The 17,812-nt window shown below is 42.0% G+C and overlaps 1 protein-coding gene across 1 annotated transcript; it reads left to right on the top strand.

The window, feature by feature from the left end:
* Nucleotides 1-575: 575 nt before the first annotated feature.
* Nucleotides 576-17,560, top strand: RNF138 (ring finger protein 138). The gene is made up of 6 exons (XM_089678367.1): nucleotides 576-694; nucleotides 4,035-4,200; nucleotides 7,333-7,445; nucleotides 16,082-16,187; nucleotides 17,232-17,339; nucleotides 17,425-17,560. Exons 1-6 carry the CDS (start codon nucleotides 576-578, stop codon nucleotides 17,491-17,493), a joined length of 681 nt encoding a protein of 226 aa, XP_089534493.1. The 3' UTR covers nucleotides 17,494-17,560.
* The last annotated feature ends 252 nt before the right edge of the window (nucleotides 17,561-17,812 follow it).

The following is a 17,812-nucleotide window of genomic DNA, read 5'->3' as shown; positions in this document are numbered from 1 at the left end:
TTGTATGTGGAATGATCTTTCGATTATCTGATCATTGTATAGTGCTCTCGATAGCCAACTGCAGCTGTTTGGATGAAGAAAAACCAAGGTGCAAGCTAGAACATTTTTTTCAGAAGTGAGCACAATGTCCAACTTTCATACAATGAGTACATTATTTGTATGGAAATAATTGAATAGAAAAAAAAACTTGTATGATCAGAAGCAAAGCACGACCCTACACTTCCTCTTCTACTATGCTAGTCTGTAGCCACATTTGCCTTTGTTGGCCCAGATTTTTTGGAAGTTAATACCATTCTCGATTACATCATGATAGGCACGTTTGTGGAAAATCAGACGATCGTTCATTTGACTTTCTCATAATGTGTACCAGGCTTTATTTTCCTATTCAAACCATGGCGTGCAGAAGCTAATTATCATTAATAAGCACATGTGAGCTTCAGGTGATATACATCTAGACCCAGGGACACCACCTCTTCTTGGTCTAACTTTCTTCCTGTGAATTTACCCACCAAGCTCACGCTCTCAGCGGCATACATGAATATACATCTAAGGGGTTCATCACAATCAAAGTGTTGATGGAAGAAGCTACAGCATCATCAACTGCTGCACCATCCTGTGATAAAGAAGATTTCTGCTGTCCAATTTGTCAGGAGGTCTTCCAAACGCCAGTGAGAACTGAGAGCTGCCATCATGTGTGAGTTCTTGGTGTTTGGATTTCACTTTATAGATATGTGTTTTTATAGGCTGGTAGTCACACTTTTGGCCTCATGATCTCTGGACATTTTCAGTGCTGCTTTCAGGGGTGCCTGGCCCTTAATTCTTTTTCTCGCCCCTAAACTCTCCTCTGTTAACCTATGCATCTACACATAGGCATTTAGAGGCAGAAAAAACCCACTACCAGTGTGTCCGGGCACAGCAGCATTTTGGCAGAAAAACAGGTTGATGAGTCTAAATATACATTTAACGCTTGAGCATTAATTCATTTCAATATCAAAAACAAATACTATTTCAGTCAATGAAATTAACGTCCAAGGAGAAAAGGCATCTAGGAGATATGGCCAAGTGTCCAGTCTGCATGCTTTCATGTGATTTAGATGTGCTTCAGTTTCCAGGCTTTGTGAAATTCCCCATGTTGGTTGATCTCTTTACTCTACTTTATTTTAGGGTGCTATTAAATTTTAAGCAGACTTTCTTTTCATGTTATGTTGGGTGTACTTTTTGCAGCAGTTACTGCATGATATAAAAGTTTTCCAATACAATGATAGCCAAAAAATAACATTTAAAAAAATCAAACAATAATAAATACTGCTACATAAAAAAATGCATAAATTAATTAATTGAAATGATAGAAGTCCACATTCCTATATTAAACAATTAAAAGTCTCAATCCAATAACACAGTGCTGAGTGCTAAAGAAATCCTCCAACGGAAAGTTCATAGGTGTCCACTAATGCTTGACACACAAGAAAAAAATCGGCCTCTTACCAGACACTTTGATCTCCAATCAAGAGATCAAATGAGCAGATGGTGTTCAGATCCCACACTGATACCCTAGTTAGCCTTATTAAGGAGATAAATGGACAACTGCAGGTTCACTTGAATGAATCCACATCAGACAGCTCTCCTCATCATGCAAGGAAAGATTTAGAACAAAAGAAGAAAACTTCATAATGTGACCTGATAAACCAGCAAAAAATGTATTAAAATATTTCACTTACATAGATAAGGTGCATAAAGGCAAAGGAAACATTTAAAATTCCCGCCCTGTCAGACCACCGGCCAGATCAAGGTGATGTCACAGAAAGCTCTGCCCTGGTGTCACCTTGTTCTGGCCGGTGGTCTGACACGGCGGGAATTTTAAATGTTTCCACTGCCTTTATGCACCTTATCTATGTGAGTGCAATACTTTAATACATTTTTTGCTGGTTTATCGACGCGCAGGTTCCCCACCCCCCTTCTCTTTTTTTTTTTTTTTTTTTTTTTTTTTTTTTACATCAGTAGGACAGGAAATGAGGGTACATCTCTAGCGGCCCAGGCAGTAGTCTGACAGGCGTTCTAACTCTTCCCCCACTATATTGCAGCTTATGAATTTTTCAGTGGTGTAGGTGTTCATATTTCATACCTGACCAATCCCTGTGGAAGCTGCAAATTGCTGTTGTAATCACTGCTACTATAGTGATGGCAGTGATTTTCTGGGCCCAGTAACTATGCAATAAAGATTTTACTTGGAGTTCAGCTGTAAAGATGCAGATTACTGGACTGAAATTGGGTTCATTTTCTCCTGACTCTAGTTCCCCACCAGCTCAGCCTAGGTACAAATGTGACTTGCCTTATTCATCATACAAGCATGGGGAAGCAAAACTGCCAAAAAAAAAAACTCATCTGGCTGCAGTTTATGGAATAATTGTTCTTGGGGTATAGTGATCTTAGTTCATCTGTTTTTGCATCCATTTTTTTCTTATTTGTTTCAGAGACCAATCAGATTAGCGGTGACAAAAGTATGGGGAAAAAAATGTTTTTTTTTTACCTAAAAATGGACATAAACAGAATGGATGTAATCAGATGGCATCTGTTCCATTTCAACTGATCTGGACTTTGGCTGTTCTGTTTAAAAACAAACCTGAATGGACATGGATGATCATCCATTTACATCCTCCCACCCATAGACATACATTGTGGTTTATTATTATTATTATACAGGATTTGTATAGAACCATCCGTTTGCGCAGCACTTTACAATATAAGGGAGACAGTACAATTACAATACATTTCAGTACAGAAGGAATATGAGGGCCCTGCTTGTGGAGCTTACAATCTAAAGGCCCCTGGTTCACATATATGTGGGCCACATTTTGCGTGGGCACGAGAGCCCATTCATTTGAATGGACTCCTGTGCCCGTGATACGCAGGGAAGAAGTTCCTGCACTTCTTCTGAAAACGCAGCCTGCACGGGAACATCGGTTCCCACTATGGTTGCATTTTACAGTGCGGGCGGTGTGCCATTTAGATCTAATGGCCCTGGCCCGCAGGTCCGCATTCCTCTGTGCGGGTGGTACAGCTGCACGGATTTTCATGCGGATCTGCAGTGGCACCACCCGCACATACGTGAACCTAACCTTAGTCTGGATCCTTCTGAGAAGGCAGCTCTGGACTGATCACCTGTGTGAAAGGGACCTTACTGAAAGAAAAAAAACTAACCTATTTAGGTGACTGCCAGCAAGTGGCTAAATCATTCAGTAGCAAGAGATCGCACATGCAGTTCTAGTCCAGCCCTTCCCAAAGTGGGCAATACCACCCTCTGGGGGGCGCTTAAACAAACTTGGGGTAGTAGTAGCCTCGGGTGCAATTGGGGAATGTTGAATAAAAATAAAGGGGAAATGGAAGCATAAAAGAAAAGGAAAAGAATTCTGAATAAAACATTTGTACATGTTTCAACTGTTGTATAACATAAAGTTGTAGCGCTTACTTTATTTTCCAAATAAACACACAAATTGCAAGTTATAGCTGATCAGTGGTCAGGTTCACTGACAGGTCTTAAAGTCCAATCGAGGTGGAAAAGAAATGATCCCTCGCAGTGGGCTGCACCAGCGCTGCAAGGATTAAGTGCTTGGTTTGTTCAAGGCACAGGAGAAACCCCTAGGGCCCTTTCACACAGCTCCATTAAAAAAAGAAATAAAAAAAACGTTTTTTTTGTCTTTGGTGCTTTTTCTGGATGCCTGACTCCCAGCATCCACCTGTGAAACATGGACACTCAAAAAGCATACTCCAAAAATACCACAGTGCAGCTTTTTTTTTTTCTTTCTTTTAAATGCATTTTCTATTCATTTCAATTGGGAAGAGTATGTTTTAAAACATGCACTGAAAAAAAGATGGCTACTAACCATTGGTGACACTGATTGGATTCCTCTAATCTGGCTGTACTGAGGCTGTATTGTCTAATGTGGATTTTAAATCTAATTCTCAGTAGGGGAGATGTTTATTATTTTATTTATATGCATAATTCTAGTAAAAATCTACTAAGGAAACCCTTTCAGTTTTTGCAGAAAATGCTTTATGTCGGCTGTTAAAGCAAGTGGTGCACGGTGTCCTCTTTGCCGCGGGGTCCTATGTAGGAGGGAGAGATCTGCACCAACAAGAGCATCAGATATCGAGATAGAAATGAGAACACACTCAGCTGGGTGTATGTACTGCACAAAGCAAGTAAGATGGAGTTGTGTCTTGATATTTTCTACAGAGTATGGGTATGTCTCTGAGTGCTCATTTTTATTACTGCGCATCTCCACTAGATCAAAGATAAGGTGAGGTGGTAGAATAGAGTTTAGCTTCTGAGCATAAACACGAGAGGGGAGATTTACTAAAACTGGAACATGCAAAATCTGGTGCAGCTGTGCATGGTAGCCAATCAGCTTCCCTAGTTTATTAAAGCTTAACCACTTCCCGACCGGCCGTTGCATATAAACGGCCGGACGGTGGCACTGCAGGGTCGGGTGGCAGTTAATAAACGGCCTCCCTGCACCCTGCTTGTGCGCGCTCCCTGGGAGCGTGCAGCACCGCGATCCGGTGCCCGCTGTGTCCTCCGGACACAGTGAAACACCGATCGTCGGACGGGACCTCTGTATGAGGTCCCGATCATGTGATCACTGATTGACCAATCAGTGATCACATGCAAAGTAGTAAGCAAGATGTCACTTGTGACATCATTGCTTACTACGTGTGAAATCTGTGAATGATCACAGAGGTCACATGGTATAAGGCTATTCATAACAGCCTTGTACCATGTGACAAGCTGTGACCAATCACAGCTCACTCAGTACTTATCAATGAGTGCAAGAATGCACACAGAGAGAAAGAGAAATGATTGCTTTTACATCCTATATGGCTGTAAAAGCAATTAGTGTAAAAAAAAAAAATCTTCATCACCCCCCACAAGTAGTACAGTGTCACCATGGTGACACTGTACTGCTATGGTGACAGTATGTAAAAAAAAAGTTTAAAAATTTATAATTTTTGGTTATAAACTAATTTGGATTTTTTTTTTTTACTCAAAAGATAACAGAATAAATTTTGGCCAAGATTTATGATGAAATATTATTTGCAAATCTTATTAAAAAAAACACTTTTTTTCAAAATGTTTGGACTTTTTCATTTACATAGCAAAAAAAATAAAATAAATACCACCAAAATAAAGCTTTATCTGTCTCAAAAAAATGGTAAAAAATTCATTTGGGTACAGTGTTGCATGACCGTGTGATAGTGCACATTCAAAGTGTAATAGCGCTGAAAGCTGAAAATTGCCCTGGTCAGGAAGGGGGTAAAAGTGTCCGGTCTGGAAGTGGTTAACTGAACAAGTTGAGGTTAGAAGTGTAGCACTACCCTTGCGAGGTCCACTTGTATGATGTTTTGGTTTTCCCTTACTTCGCCCTGCAGCCAGGCACAGTGCATTCTTTCAGCTAAATACACACTTCCGCTCGTTGTCTCCAATGATCAGTCTAGGGGATGTTTGTATTTTGGAGTTTTATTGTAGAACTGGGGATAGGGATGGGGAATTGTAGTAGGATACTCCCAAAATTAGAAATATTCACACTGAGGACATCTAGCTGATCTTTGTTGAGCACTTTTTGAAGTCTTAGCTGAAGCAGATAGCAGACTTCCATTTACTTTGAAGCAAAAAGTAGTTTAGGAGTGAGCAAAGTCCCTTTTTGCAGTAGTAGTAGTTACAGGGCTGAGCTCCTCGGGTATACGCCAGTTACAACAGACTGCGACAGCCCAAAGGTAACGTAGCTGTGCAAAGTACTTTTCAGTAACAACACTGGAACAAGCTCTTCAGAACACTAGCCAGTGTTCCCTTTTTCTAGACCCACGCTGACTATCCAACACCAGGGGAGGTAGCAAGCACACACAGTCCCCAAATTCCTCAATGTCAGTGCTCACAAGGCTCAAGGACAGAATGGTTGCCTCCTTTCCAATATTCCAAGCAAAACCCTCCAGTGATACCACACAGAGCTTTGGTGGGCAGCTCCCCTCAGTCAGCTTACTGAAGAACCAGGGTCACGTTCTGTCTCGCTTCAGGTCAACCAACCTGAGGCCACATAGCAGCAAGTGCCAGGCAAGGCAGCCTGGCTGGTGCAATCCACTCCCAGGAAAGACACTAAACCCATCTGCTCTCTGAATATAAATGCCACTCCCAGTATTCAATGGGACCCCCCCCCCCCCTGCAATTGGCCAGGGCTGTATCTATATTTATGCTTTGCTTTTGCTTATCCCCTACCCATGTTATGGAAAGCTCTCATAGCTTCCCGAAGGTGGGCAGAACACCAACCGCACATGAGCAGACCTTGACCGGGAGCTTTCTGATCATGTGAGTGCTGTGACAGCCAATCACAGTGGTCACATGGCCTGAATGTCAGCCTCCCAGCTTTTCAAACTCTTAAAGGGCTAGGAGTCGGTCAAAAGAAAGCAGTTAAAGAGGAGAGCGGTTAGGGCATGGCATACTACAGTAGAGGACACTCTTCTCTATGAGAGCTGTCTCAGTCCACAGGTACTGTACCTCTATCCCAAAAACGTACATCCCAAAAGCACAGTCACCAAGAATCAACTCAGTCCCAGGACAGCTTCCCACACATATGGTCCAGTGAGGGATCCAGTTTCAATCCCTTATGTTGAAGTTCCACAGCCAACTCCTTAGAAGATCACTCCAGGCCCTCAGCTCTACCACAGCCCAGCTCTACACAGTCCAAAAGCTGCCTCCAGGGTGCATAAGCTCCAGAAGCTCTGAAACCCTCTCTGATGAGGAAAGACGCTCTCCAGGACTTAGCCTTTTATCCCTTCCCCAGCCACCTTCTGGACCCTTCCCTCCAAGGATTGGCTAGGGCATGATAAATATTTAGTCTGGCCATAAACAGCTGACCGATGAATGTAAAAAGGATTGCTAGCATTGCCCACAAGGGGGACAAGTGAGTGTAGTGTAACAGTAGTCCTTTTTTATTTAAAAAAAAAAAAAAAAAAGTCCCCTGAAGTAGATTCTTAAACACAGTGATGACATCACCACCCCCTTGTGACATCATGCGCAGTGCATTGTGCGGCACGGAGGGCGAACAGCCCGCTGAAGGCCCTTACCATTCGTGTGTTCACCAAACACACAAATGGCCAATGTTGGAATCGAACTTACGTTTGATTCAAACATCTAGCCCAACATTATTAAACTCTGTCTGTGAAACCCTGAACAGACCAGAACAATCGCTACTCTTGACTACAGATGGAAACCAAAAACTAAATTTGCCTATGCTAGAAGGGTGCTGCAAGACTATAAAACTGACTTTTAATTCCTTCTAGGTGAAATTGTCTTGCATGCGGCTTCATTACAAGACCTGCAAAAGTTACCAGGAAGAATATGGGATTGTACCCAAAGAATCCAGAGGGGAGAGCTCAGTCTGGGCAACAAAGCCGTAAGACTACAGTGTGCATTCTGTTTATGTGATGGTCTATGGTGTACATATGTGTGGTGTTTTTATTTATTTTTTTTCACAGGCTTCTGAGCTAGCCGACTGAAAAATGCTACAGAGGAAACCTTGTTAAATAATCAGACTATGTAACCAAAGAATGCCAAAGCAGCAGTTTAAAAGGGAGATTTTAAATGCAAAGCCTTGTGTGAAAGCAAAGATGGATAGATGTATATCCAAAAGTATTGAGACACCTGCCTTTACACGCAAATGAACTTTAATGGCATCCCAGTCTTAGTCCGTAGCATTCAATATTGAGTTGGCCCACCCTTTGTAGCTATAACAGCTTCAACTCTTCTGGAAAGGCTGTCCACAAGGTTTAGGTGTGTATCTGTGGGAATGTTTGACCATTCTTCCAAAAGCACATTTGTGAGATCAGGCACTGATGTCGGACAAGAAGGCTCGGTTCACAGTCTCCGTTCTAATTCATCCCAGTGGTGTTTTATCAGGTTGAGGTCAGGGCTCTGTGCAGGCTGGTCAAGTTCCACCACCCCAAACTCTCTCATCTGTCTTTATGGAACTTGCTTTGTGCACTGGTGCGCAGTCATGTTGGAACAGGAAGGGGCCATCCCCAAACTGTTCCCACAAAGTTGGGAGCATGAAATTGTCCAAAATGTCTTATTATGCTGACACCTTGAGCCTAGGTTCACACAGGTTGCTTTTGGTGCAGTTTTTTTTTTTTGTTTTTTTTTTTGCTAGCCAGATTTTAAATGTAAAATGCAGCAAAACCGCAATACATGCTTTTCTGCAGCATTCCCATTTGAAGTCTGTAGAACCAAAAATGCAGCTTTTTGCGTTTAAAAAAATGTCCCTTGCCCTTTCCAGAAAACACAGATGTGAACCTGTAACATAGGAGATCATGTTAAATGGACTGTACTGCGTTTCTGCAAAATGCTGCAGAAAACGCTTAGGTGTGAACCTAGGGTAAACGTTCCCTTCACTGAAACTAGGGGACCAAGCCCAACCCCTGAAAAACAACCCCCCACCAAACTTTACATTTGGCACAATGCAAGTACCGTTCTCCTGGCAACTGCCAAACCCAGACAAGTCCATCAGTTTGCCACAAGGAGAAGTGTGATTCGTCATTCCAAAGAACGCCTCTGTGCTGCTCTAGAGCTTTACACCACTGCATCTGACGCTTTGCATTGCTCTTGGTGATTTAAGGCTTTGATGCAGCTGCTCGGCCATGGAAACCCATTCCATAAAGCTCTCTAGGCACTGTTGTGCTAATCTCAAGGCCACACGTGGTTTGGAGGTCTTTAGATATGGACTCTGCAGACAGTTGGCGACTCTTGCGCATTGTGGGCTTCAGCATGCGCTGACCCCGCTCTGTCATTTTACGTGGCCCAACACTTTGTGGCTCAGTTGTTTTCAATTTGTTAGAATACCACTAACACCCCGGTCGCACTGGGTGTGACTTGGCATGCGATTTGTATGTCATGCAACTTGCAAATCCTATGCCAAGTCGCACCCTGTTGTCCGCAATTACAGCGGTCAAATCAGTGCGGTTCCAACTTGGTTGGAGCCGCACTGATTTCTAAAGTAGTACATGCACTACTTTTCGTGCGATTTGCATAGACATCTGTGTCAGATGTCTTGCAAATCACACCTGAAATCGGCAAGTCCCATGACTTTGAAATTGTGCGACTTACAGTGAAGTTGCACGATTTCAAAGACTGGCTTGATGTGACCGGGGTGTAACATTTGACTGTGGAATATTTAGTGGCAAGGAAATTTAATGGATGGAAACCTGTCACGGGACCATGCTTGAATTCACTGAACTCCTGAGAGCAACCCATTCTTTCACAAATGTTTTTAGAAGCAGTCTGCATCCCTAGGTGCTTGATTTTATACACCTGTGGCCATGGAGGTGATTGGACCACCTGAATACAATGATTTGGAGGGGTGTCCCAATACGTTTGGCAATATAGTGTGTGTGTGTGTGTGTGTGTATGTGTGTGTGTGTGTGTGTGTGTGTGTGTGTGTGTGTGTGTGTGTATATATATATATATATATATACGCACACTGCATCCAGAAAGTATTCACAGCGCTTAACTTTTGCGACATTTTGTTATGTTACAGCATTATTCCAAAATGATTAAATTCATTTTTTTTCCCTCAACATTCTACAAAAAATACCCCATAATGACAACATGAAAAGTTTGTTTTGAAATCTTTGCAATTGGACATGATTAGGAAAAGCATAAACCTGTCTATATAAAGGTCCCACAGTTAACCGTGCATGTCAGAGCACAAACCAAGCCATGAAGTCCCAGGAATTGTCTGTAGACCTCAGACGGGATTGTATCAAGGCACAGATCTGGGGAAGGGTACAGAGAAATTTCTGCAGCATTGAAGGTCCCAATGAGCACAGTGATCTCCGTCATCCGTAAATTGAAGTTTGGAACCACCAGGAACCTTCCTAGAGTGGGCTACCCGGCCAAAATGAGCAATTGAGGGAGAAGGACCTTAGCCAGAGAGGTAACCAAGCACCTGATGGTCACTCTGAAAGAGCTCCAGCATTTCTGTTGAGAGAGGAGAACCTTTCAGAAGAACAACCATCTCTGCAGCACTCCACCCATCAGGCCTGTATGGTAGAGTGGCCAGACGGAAGCCACTCCTCAGTAAAAGGCAAATGGCAGCCCACCTGGAGTTTGCTAAAAGGCACCTGAGGGACTCTCAAACCATGATAAAACTCTCTGGTCTGATTGAACTCTTTGGCCTGAATACCAAGCGTCATGTCTGGAGGAAACCAGGCACCGCTCACCACCTGGCCAATACCATCCCTACAATGAAGCATGGTGTTGACAACATCATGCTGTGGGGATGTTTTTCAACAGCAGGAACTGGGAGACTAGTCAGGATCAAAGGAAAGATTAATGTAGCAATGTACAGAGAGATCCTTGATGAAAACCTGTTTCAGAGCGCTCTGGACCTTAGACTGGGTTGACTGTTCATCTTTCAACAGGACAACGACCCTAAGCACACAGTGCACATAACAAAGGAGTGACTACGGGTCAACTATGTGAATGCCCTGGAGTGGCCCAGCCAGAAGCCGCTTGAACATCTCTGGAGAGATCTGAAAATGGCTGTGCACCGACGCTCCCCATCCAACTTGATAGAGCTTGAGAGGTACTGCAAAGAAGAATGGGAGAAATTGGCCAAAAATAGGTGTGCCAAGCTTGTAGCATCATACTCAAAATGACTTGAGGCTGTAATTGGTACTAAAGGTGCTTCAACAAAGTGTTGCGCAAAGGCTGTGAATACTTGTGTACATGTGGTGGTGTTCCCCTTTTTTTTTTTTTTTTTTTTATTTTAAAACTAACATGGACTGAAACATTGCAGAGGTGTTCTATTGGATTTAGGTCAGGCAAGCATGGGGTCTGTTCAATGGTATCAATTCCTTCATCCTCCAGGAACTGCCTGCATACTCTCGCCACATGAGGCTGGGCATTGCCGTACACCAGGAGGAACCCAGGACCCACTGCACCAGCGTAGGGGTCTGACAGTGGGTCCAAGGATTTCATCCTGATACCTAATGGCAGTCAGGGTGCCATTGTCTAGCCTGTAGGAGGTCTGTTCTTCCCTCCATGGATATCCCTCCCCAGACCATCACTGACCCACCACCAAAATGGTCATGCTGAAGGATGTTACAGGCAGCATAACTTTCTCCAAGGCTTCTCTAGACCTTCACGTCTGTCACATTTGCTCAGGGTGAACCTGCTCTCATCTGTGAAAAGCACAGGATGCCAGTGGAGGACCTGCCAATTTTGGGTGTTCATTGGCAATGCCAATCAAGTTCTATGGTGCCAGGCAGTGAGCACAGGGCCCACTAGGACTTCAGGCCACCTGTGACGAACCGTCCCTTTGTGATACCATTTTGCCCTATTTCAGTTTTCTCCTCTTGGTAAAGCTGTATATATTTAGCAGCTGATATGTAGACAGACATCCTACACTGTTTGTTTAGGGAAATGTGACCTTGTAGTCTCACTTCTAATAGAGTTCATACTGTATTGTTGGTTGTAGGGTTTTGTTGTGGGTGGGGAAAACCCGGTGCCAGGCTGTCTGGTGGGGTTGAAGCTGTATATACTGAGCTGTGTTTAATAAAGATTTGAGTCATTTTCACCCTACACAAAGTTCCGACTCGTGGTTCGGGGAAGGATCGGTTTTGGGCTCTAATACCTGCCTTGGCAGAGCACTCAAAGACTTGCAGGACAAGGGGACCATTGGTTGAGATGCATTGCTCCGCACGAGGAAGCCCAGGTGGAACGGTTCTGCCACACCACCCTCATGAAGTCTGTTTTGATTGTTTGTTTGGTAAGAGACAGTCACACCAGGGGCCTGCTGGAGGTCATTTTGTAGGGCTCTGGCAGTGCTCATCCTGTTCCTCCTTGCACAAAGGAGAATATACCAGTATTTCTGATGGGTTAAGGATCTTCTACGGCCCTGTCCAGCTCTCTAGAGTAACTGCCTGTCTCCTGGAATCTCCTCCATGCTCTTGAGACTGTGCTGGGAGACACTGCAAACCTTCTGGCAATGGCACGTATTGATGTGTCATCCTGGCGGAATTGGACTGCCTGTGCAACCTCTGTAGGGTCCAAGTATCGTCTCATGGTACCAGTAGTGACACTGACCCTAGCCTAATGAAAAAACAGTCAGAAAAGATGAGTAGGGAAGAAATTTTTGTCAGTGGCCTCCACCTATAAAACCATTCCTGTTTTGGAGATCATCTCATTGTTGCCCAGCTAGTGCACCTGTTGTTAATTTCATTAACATCAAAGCAGCTGAAACTGATTAACTCCCTGTTATTTAACTGAGCAGATCAATATCCCAGGAGTTTAATTGACTTGATGCTATACTCTGATTTAAAGTGTGTTCCTATAATTTGTTTGAGGTGTATGTAATGTTTATATTGCTCAGCATAAATGAGTACATCCCCACATATTTGTCAGAAAACCTTACTTTCCTTTCAGAAGCAACATCTTCTATGGGACACTATACTACAAAAGACTCCCAAAAATGCGGGCCATTGATTGCAGACAAGAATTGTTAATTTGCACACACGAAAAAGTATTTTTCCTAACAACAAATGTATTCAAGACCATGCTGCAAAAATGAGTACACCCCAATGAAAGTCTTATGAATAAAGCTAAATTTTAGACAACAAAATCCTAATTAACAAGAATTCAACTAAAGGTGAGTCTAAGTATTCAATAAACAAGTATCCAGCAGACAGTTGATTATAAAAGGCATTACTTAACAAAGAAAACCCCCTTCCCATTTCATGCTGTCAGTAATGGCACCACATGGACCTGAGAGAGAAAATAATTTATTTACACAAGAAAGGTGAAGGCTACAAGAAGATCAGCAAATCTTTACTTATCAGTTAGAATACTGTAGCAATAGTGATACAAAGATGGAACTGCAACCATCTCATGGAGACGTCCAGCCCATCCACGGACATTAACACCTCTACAGGAGAGTCTTCTTCTGATGAGTTGAAGAAAATTACCATGCGTGTTCACTGCAGTTATCTAAAGAAGTAGAAAGCCAAGCTGGAGTGATATTTTCCCATGACACAATACGGCATACACTACAGAGGAATTGCATGCATTGCATGGGTGTTGTCCACGAAGGAAGCCTCTCCTAGATCCTGCCTAGAATTTGCCAGGGCCCATGCTGAAAAAGATGACTGGGACTCTACTCTGGAGTGATGAGACCAAGAGAAATGTTTATGGAACTGATGGCTTCAAACCTGTACAGCATCACAAAGGTGAGGAGTACAAAGAAATGCATGGTGCCTACAGTGAAACATGGTGGAGGTGGTAGTGTCCTTCTGTGGGGCTGCATGAGTGCTGCTGGTGTTGTGGAGCTACATTTCATCGATGGTATCATGAATTCACAGATGTACTGCTCTATATTGGAAGAGAAGTTGCTACCATCGGTCCGTGCCCTTGGACGTCGCGCACTTTTCTAACATGGCAATGATCCAAAACACACATCTAAGGCCAGTGTTGCATTTCTGAAGAACAGGGTGAAAGTGATTTAGTGGCCAAGTACATCTCCTGATCTAAACCCAATCCAACACCTATGGGGAATACTGAAGAGACAAGTTGAACATCACTCTCCATCCCGCATCCAGGCTCTAACAGAGGCCAGTGTTGAAGCATGAAAAAAGATAGATGTTGCAATATGTCGCCAACTTGTTCATTCAATGCTTAGAAGACTTGGTGCTGTCCTTACAAATCATGGAGGTCATACAAAATATTAGATGTAGTAGTTTTGTTGCGGGGAATATTAATTTTGCATCAACTAATTTGAGTACAACTAAAGGTGTGTTGTTTTTTTGTTTTTTTTTATCTAAGTTTTATATTATTAACCTTACTTTCATGTAATGAGCTGAACGAATGTTCTATAAAACTCCAGTTTTGTAAAAAATTTGGAAATCTTTCTTGTGTTCTTTGAGATATTGATTAAAATATTACTGTTGAAAAGGGGTGTGTGTGTCTTTTTCCTATCTCATGACTGTATATTTGTAACAAAGTTTAATCAACTAAGCTATAGGATGCTGTTCAATTTAAGACAGATTTAGTTTGTCTTAGTCCTTGTTTACACTTGCAGTTGTGGGGTGGTAAAAGCATGTGGTGTGGCATTTTTTTTAATGTAACATGATGGCTTTTGAACTTGGATGTGGTGAAAAAGTTTAACTGTATATACCCTACAAGTGGTCGAATTCTCAGTGGGTTCTAACATGGATTTTAAAGAATCATTTCAAATGGTTTATCTACATTTAATGCAGAGTATCAAAAATTTCAGAAATGTATAATCCATAACTGGATATGCATATTATATATTACCTATATCTATGCTCTTGGATAATAGAGCATCATGTACAATTTTCTGTTTCTTGGAAATTAAAATAGTATTATACAGTATAAGGAATATTGCTAAGTAATGTTGCCCCTCTACCCCATTATTTACTCTACCATCTTTGTCCATTTCTGGACATTTGTGGATAATCTGGGAAGAGAATGTAAAAAAGAGGTGGTGTAGGGTATTTTGAGGACTCAGAAGGTGAACCAGTGAGCATGAAACCATTTCTCTTGTATCTTTTTCAGTGGTCTATACAAACTTTTCATTGTGGCAGTAGATTGTAAATGCTCACATGACACAAGGTGTAGGGTTTGAACAAAAGGTGCCTCGTCATTGAGGTGCATCTAAGACACCAAATCCCTTTTTAAAAACACCTAAACTACAGTACTTCACAAATTTGAAGTCCTGTCTTGGAACATAACTACTGTGGATTAAATCTATAGCAATCATGCAAATTATGAATTACAATCCTACCCACCCACCCCTGGAGGGGATGCTGCGACTGACCCAGGTCTTCCTCAACAGTTCAGAGGCTGTTAGGCCCACCACCAGTTACAAGCACTCCAACACACACAGACTCTGTCTAGGGGTTGCTTTTTTGTGGTCTCATTGTAACAATCAACACAGAGAGGGATGAGGATACTCAAAAATGCCAAAGAGAAGCAGGTGAAACACAAACCCTTTAGCCGCAGCTATAGTTGGTGGTAGAAGGGTATAGCCAGTTAATCTGAGATTCTTTTATAAGCAGTCCCAGTCCTTGCAGCGACTTCCTGCTTTCAACCCTAAAATTACCTGCAATCTTAAGCAAGGGTCCTGCTCACAATGTCCACAGATTGAATTTTTCCATGCAACATTCTTCTTGCAGCGACTTCCTGCTTTCAACCCTAAAATTACCTGCAATCTTAAGCAAGGGTCCTGCTCACAATGTCCACAGATTGAATTTTTCCATGCAACATTCTTCTGCAAAAAAAAAGAAAAGATCCTTTGCTTCCACAGTTGATGCCCTCCAGCAAACTTCTTTCAATCCAGATTCTTTCAGGACTGAAGCACATGCTGAGACCTAACATCAGCTTTTCAATACACCGGCTGCATCCTAGACGCAGCAGCTCCAGGAGAAAAAGACACTCTGATCAAGCCTCTCAAACATTTTTATTTTCTCCCTCAGCCACCTGTAGGCAGGTACAGTCTGTTTTCTCCACTGTTGGTGACGCTCAACCTTAATGGCCTCGTACTGGAGAGGAAATCAAGGTTGGTTTTGGAAGCACCCTTCTATGCTATTCTGTGAAGCTTCTTAAAGAGGCAGGAAGGAGTAATCAACCACTAAGCTTAGGGAAACCTGACCAGACCTAGGAAACCGATCACTATCACACGGAGTACAGCAAAGCCAAAAAAAATGCATTCAGCCTAACTAGGGCAGAGCGGTAGACGTGTATGCTGTATTGTCTTTGAAAAGCTATGATTAATGAACCATAATTGTCTGGACTCCATTACTGTACAATTCTTTCTAGATCAAGGAGAACTGCTTTTGCAAAACACTGGTTCTCATGATCTGATCAGGAAATTCTCTGAACAAGAAAACCTGCCTAGAAGAGCCTTCAAACCTACTTGTCCTATATTAGTTTTGTGGCCATCATGCCTCTAAATTTTATAAATGATACAACTGCTACTCGCATCAATGTTTTGTGAACACTTTATTTCCTCTATTGTAGGCTGGAAAAAAACTACACTTGCCCTCTGTGTCTACAGCAGGACCTGAACAGACAAGCTTTGCTTGATCACTGTATCTTTATACATTATTTTGAAGATGGTGAAGCGGTAATTTTTATTTTATTTCCCAAACCGGTTTGGTTGCACTGTCGTGGTGTTTTTCTGCCTTAGGTACAACCTAAAAATGTGTGTAGTTTTGGTCTTTAGTTTAGAAAACACACTATTTGTCTTTCTGATTGTTTGCTAGGAGCAATAGAGAAGGGGAATATCTCAGCAGGAACACAGGCAGCAATAAAAACATAATGGTTCTAACCCTTCTACTCTAAATGTTTTGGCTAAGACTATATTAAAGTGCCTATGATCACCAGATGCTTTTTACCATTATAATTTTTCAGTGTACATTAAACATTTTCTGACTTGCTGAAAAATCTCTCTAATAGAGATCAATTCTTCCCTTTTGAACAGAGAAGGAAGCAAGAAAAATTCTGCACTTTGCTGAATAACATGTCAGTTGACTGTGTCCTGTTGGGTCCCAGCACTGCAGTGACTTTCAGTGACTTGCAAATTATTCACCTCCCACTGGTAAAGGGAATCCTGAAAACACATGAACCTTAGGATATCCTTTGAACACTGGAGCCTTGGAGCAATACTGAAGTGTGGAAAATTTAAAACCTTCTACAGAATGAAGGGCAGGGACACAGACTGCAATGAAAACCTTTTTATAAGACAGAAAAAGCCAGCATCACATAATAAGCCTCAATGTTTTTCTTTGTTTTGTTGAGTCTTCATAAAAGTGCCAGAAATGTGCACTTTTTAGTCACCTGCTTTGTGGAGCCTTCAGTAAACCGAGGTCCATTATGGGGTGCTGGTCTTTTCTGGTTTGAGCAATAATGGCAGTATTACTGGTAGCCATGCATTCATCATAAGTGGTGTTCAGCGTAGATAGATTTTTGTCTATAAAAATTGAAAACTGGGGCAATAAGTGAAATGTCCTTGGTGAAAATCCCAGACCGTAATTAAAAAAAACAATCATAGCCCATCGACTGGGGGAAAAATATTTTACCTGAAGTTGCACTGTGGGCATTACAATGATGTGAACATTCTTTTTTTGTAGGATAAAGATATATAAATAAGACATTCCTCCTGTTATAGGTGTGCCCAATATGTTGCTCTCTGCCATGGGGAAATCCAGGTCAAGTAATTGCAAATATTGTTTCTCATCTCAATGCCCGACACCGGTTCAATTATGAAGACTTCATGGTAGAGTATAGCAAATTTATTTTACTTCTATACATGCGTAGGTGCTCCTATTTCTGCAGTTAAAGATTTTTCTTATCTCTTCCAGAATGTTTATCTTGATGAAGATGCTCAATACCAAGCTGCAATTGAAAAATCTTGTCAAAGTTTCACTTGACATCAAAGTATACGATAAGCAACAAACTATTGTTTTTATGTATGTTAATAAAAATATTAAAAATTTACTTCTAGTAGTACTTCAGATGTAACTCTTTGTATCCCTGACAGTAAATATGCTTGCCTATTGCTATATCAAAAGGCTTTAGAGTGTTTTGGTAAAGCTGGACATTGAGGTGTGTGTGTGTGCGTGTGTGTGGTGTTGTGTGTTTTTTTTTTTCTTCAATCAGCCAGCCAAATTCCCATCAACACAAATGCGAGGTAGATGGAAGAATCCTTCCTGCTGTGCTTGTATTCTGATAGCAGAGGTGCTTATAGAA

Source organism: Staurois parvus, unplaced genomic scaffold (assembly GCF_062004578.1).
Source record: "Staurois parvus isolate SC_StPar_1 unplaced genomic scaffold, SC_StPar_1.0 ptg000203l, whole genome shotgun sequence".
Taxonomy (NCBI): Eukaryota; Metazoa; Chordata; class Amphibia; order Anura; family Ranidae; genus Staurois; species Staurois parvus.
Note: the sequence above shows the minus strand (reverse complement) of the source record. Positions and strands in the feature narration are given on the sequence as shown.

What these genes read in the sequence shown, in the direction of transcription:
- RNF138 (XM_089678367.1), top strand. Translation starts at nt 576, where the DNA reads ATGGAAGAAGCTACAGCATCATCAACTGCTGCACCATCCTGTGATAAA. An exon ending in ACTGAGAGCTGCCATCATGT is followed by an intron (nt 695 to 4,034) that starts GTGAGTTCTTGG and finishes AAACCCTTTCAG; the next exon opens with TTTTTGCAGAAAATGCTTTA. An exon ending in TCAATTATGAAGACTTCATG is followed by an intron (nt 17,340 to 17,424) that starts GTAGAGTATAGC and finishes TATCTCTTCCAG; the next exon opens with AATGTTTATCTTGATGAAGA.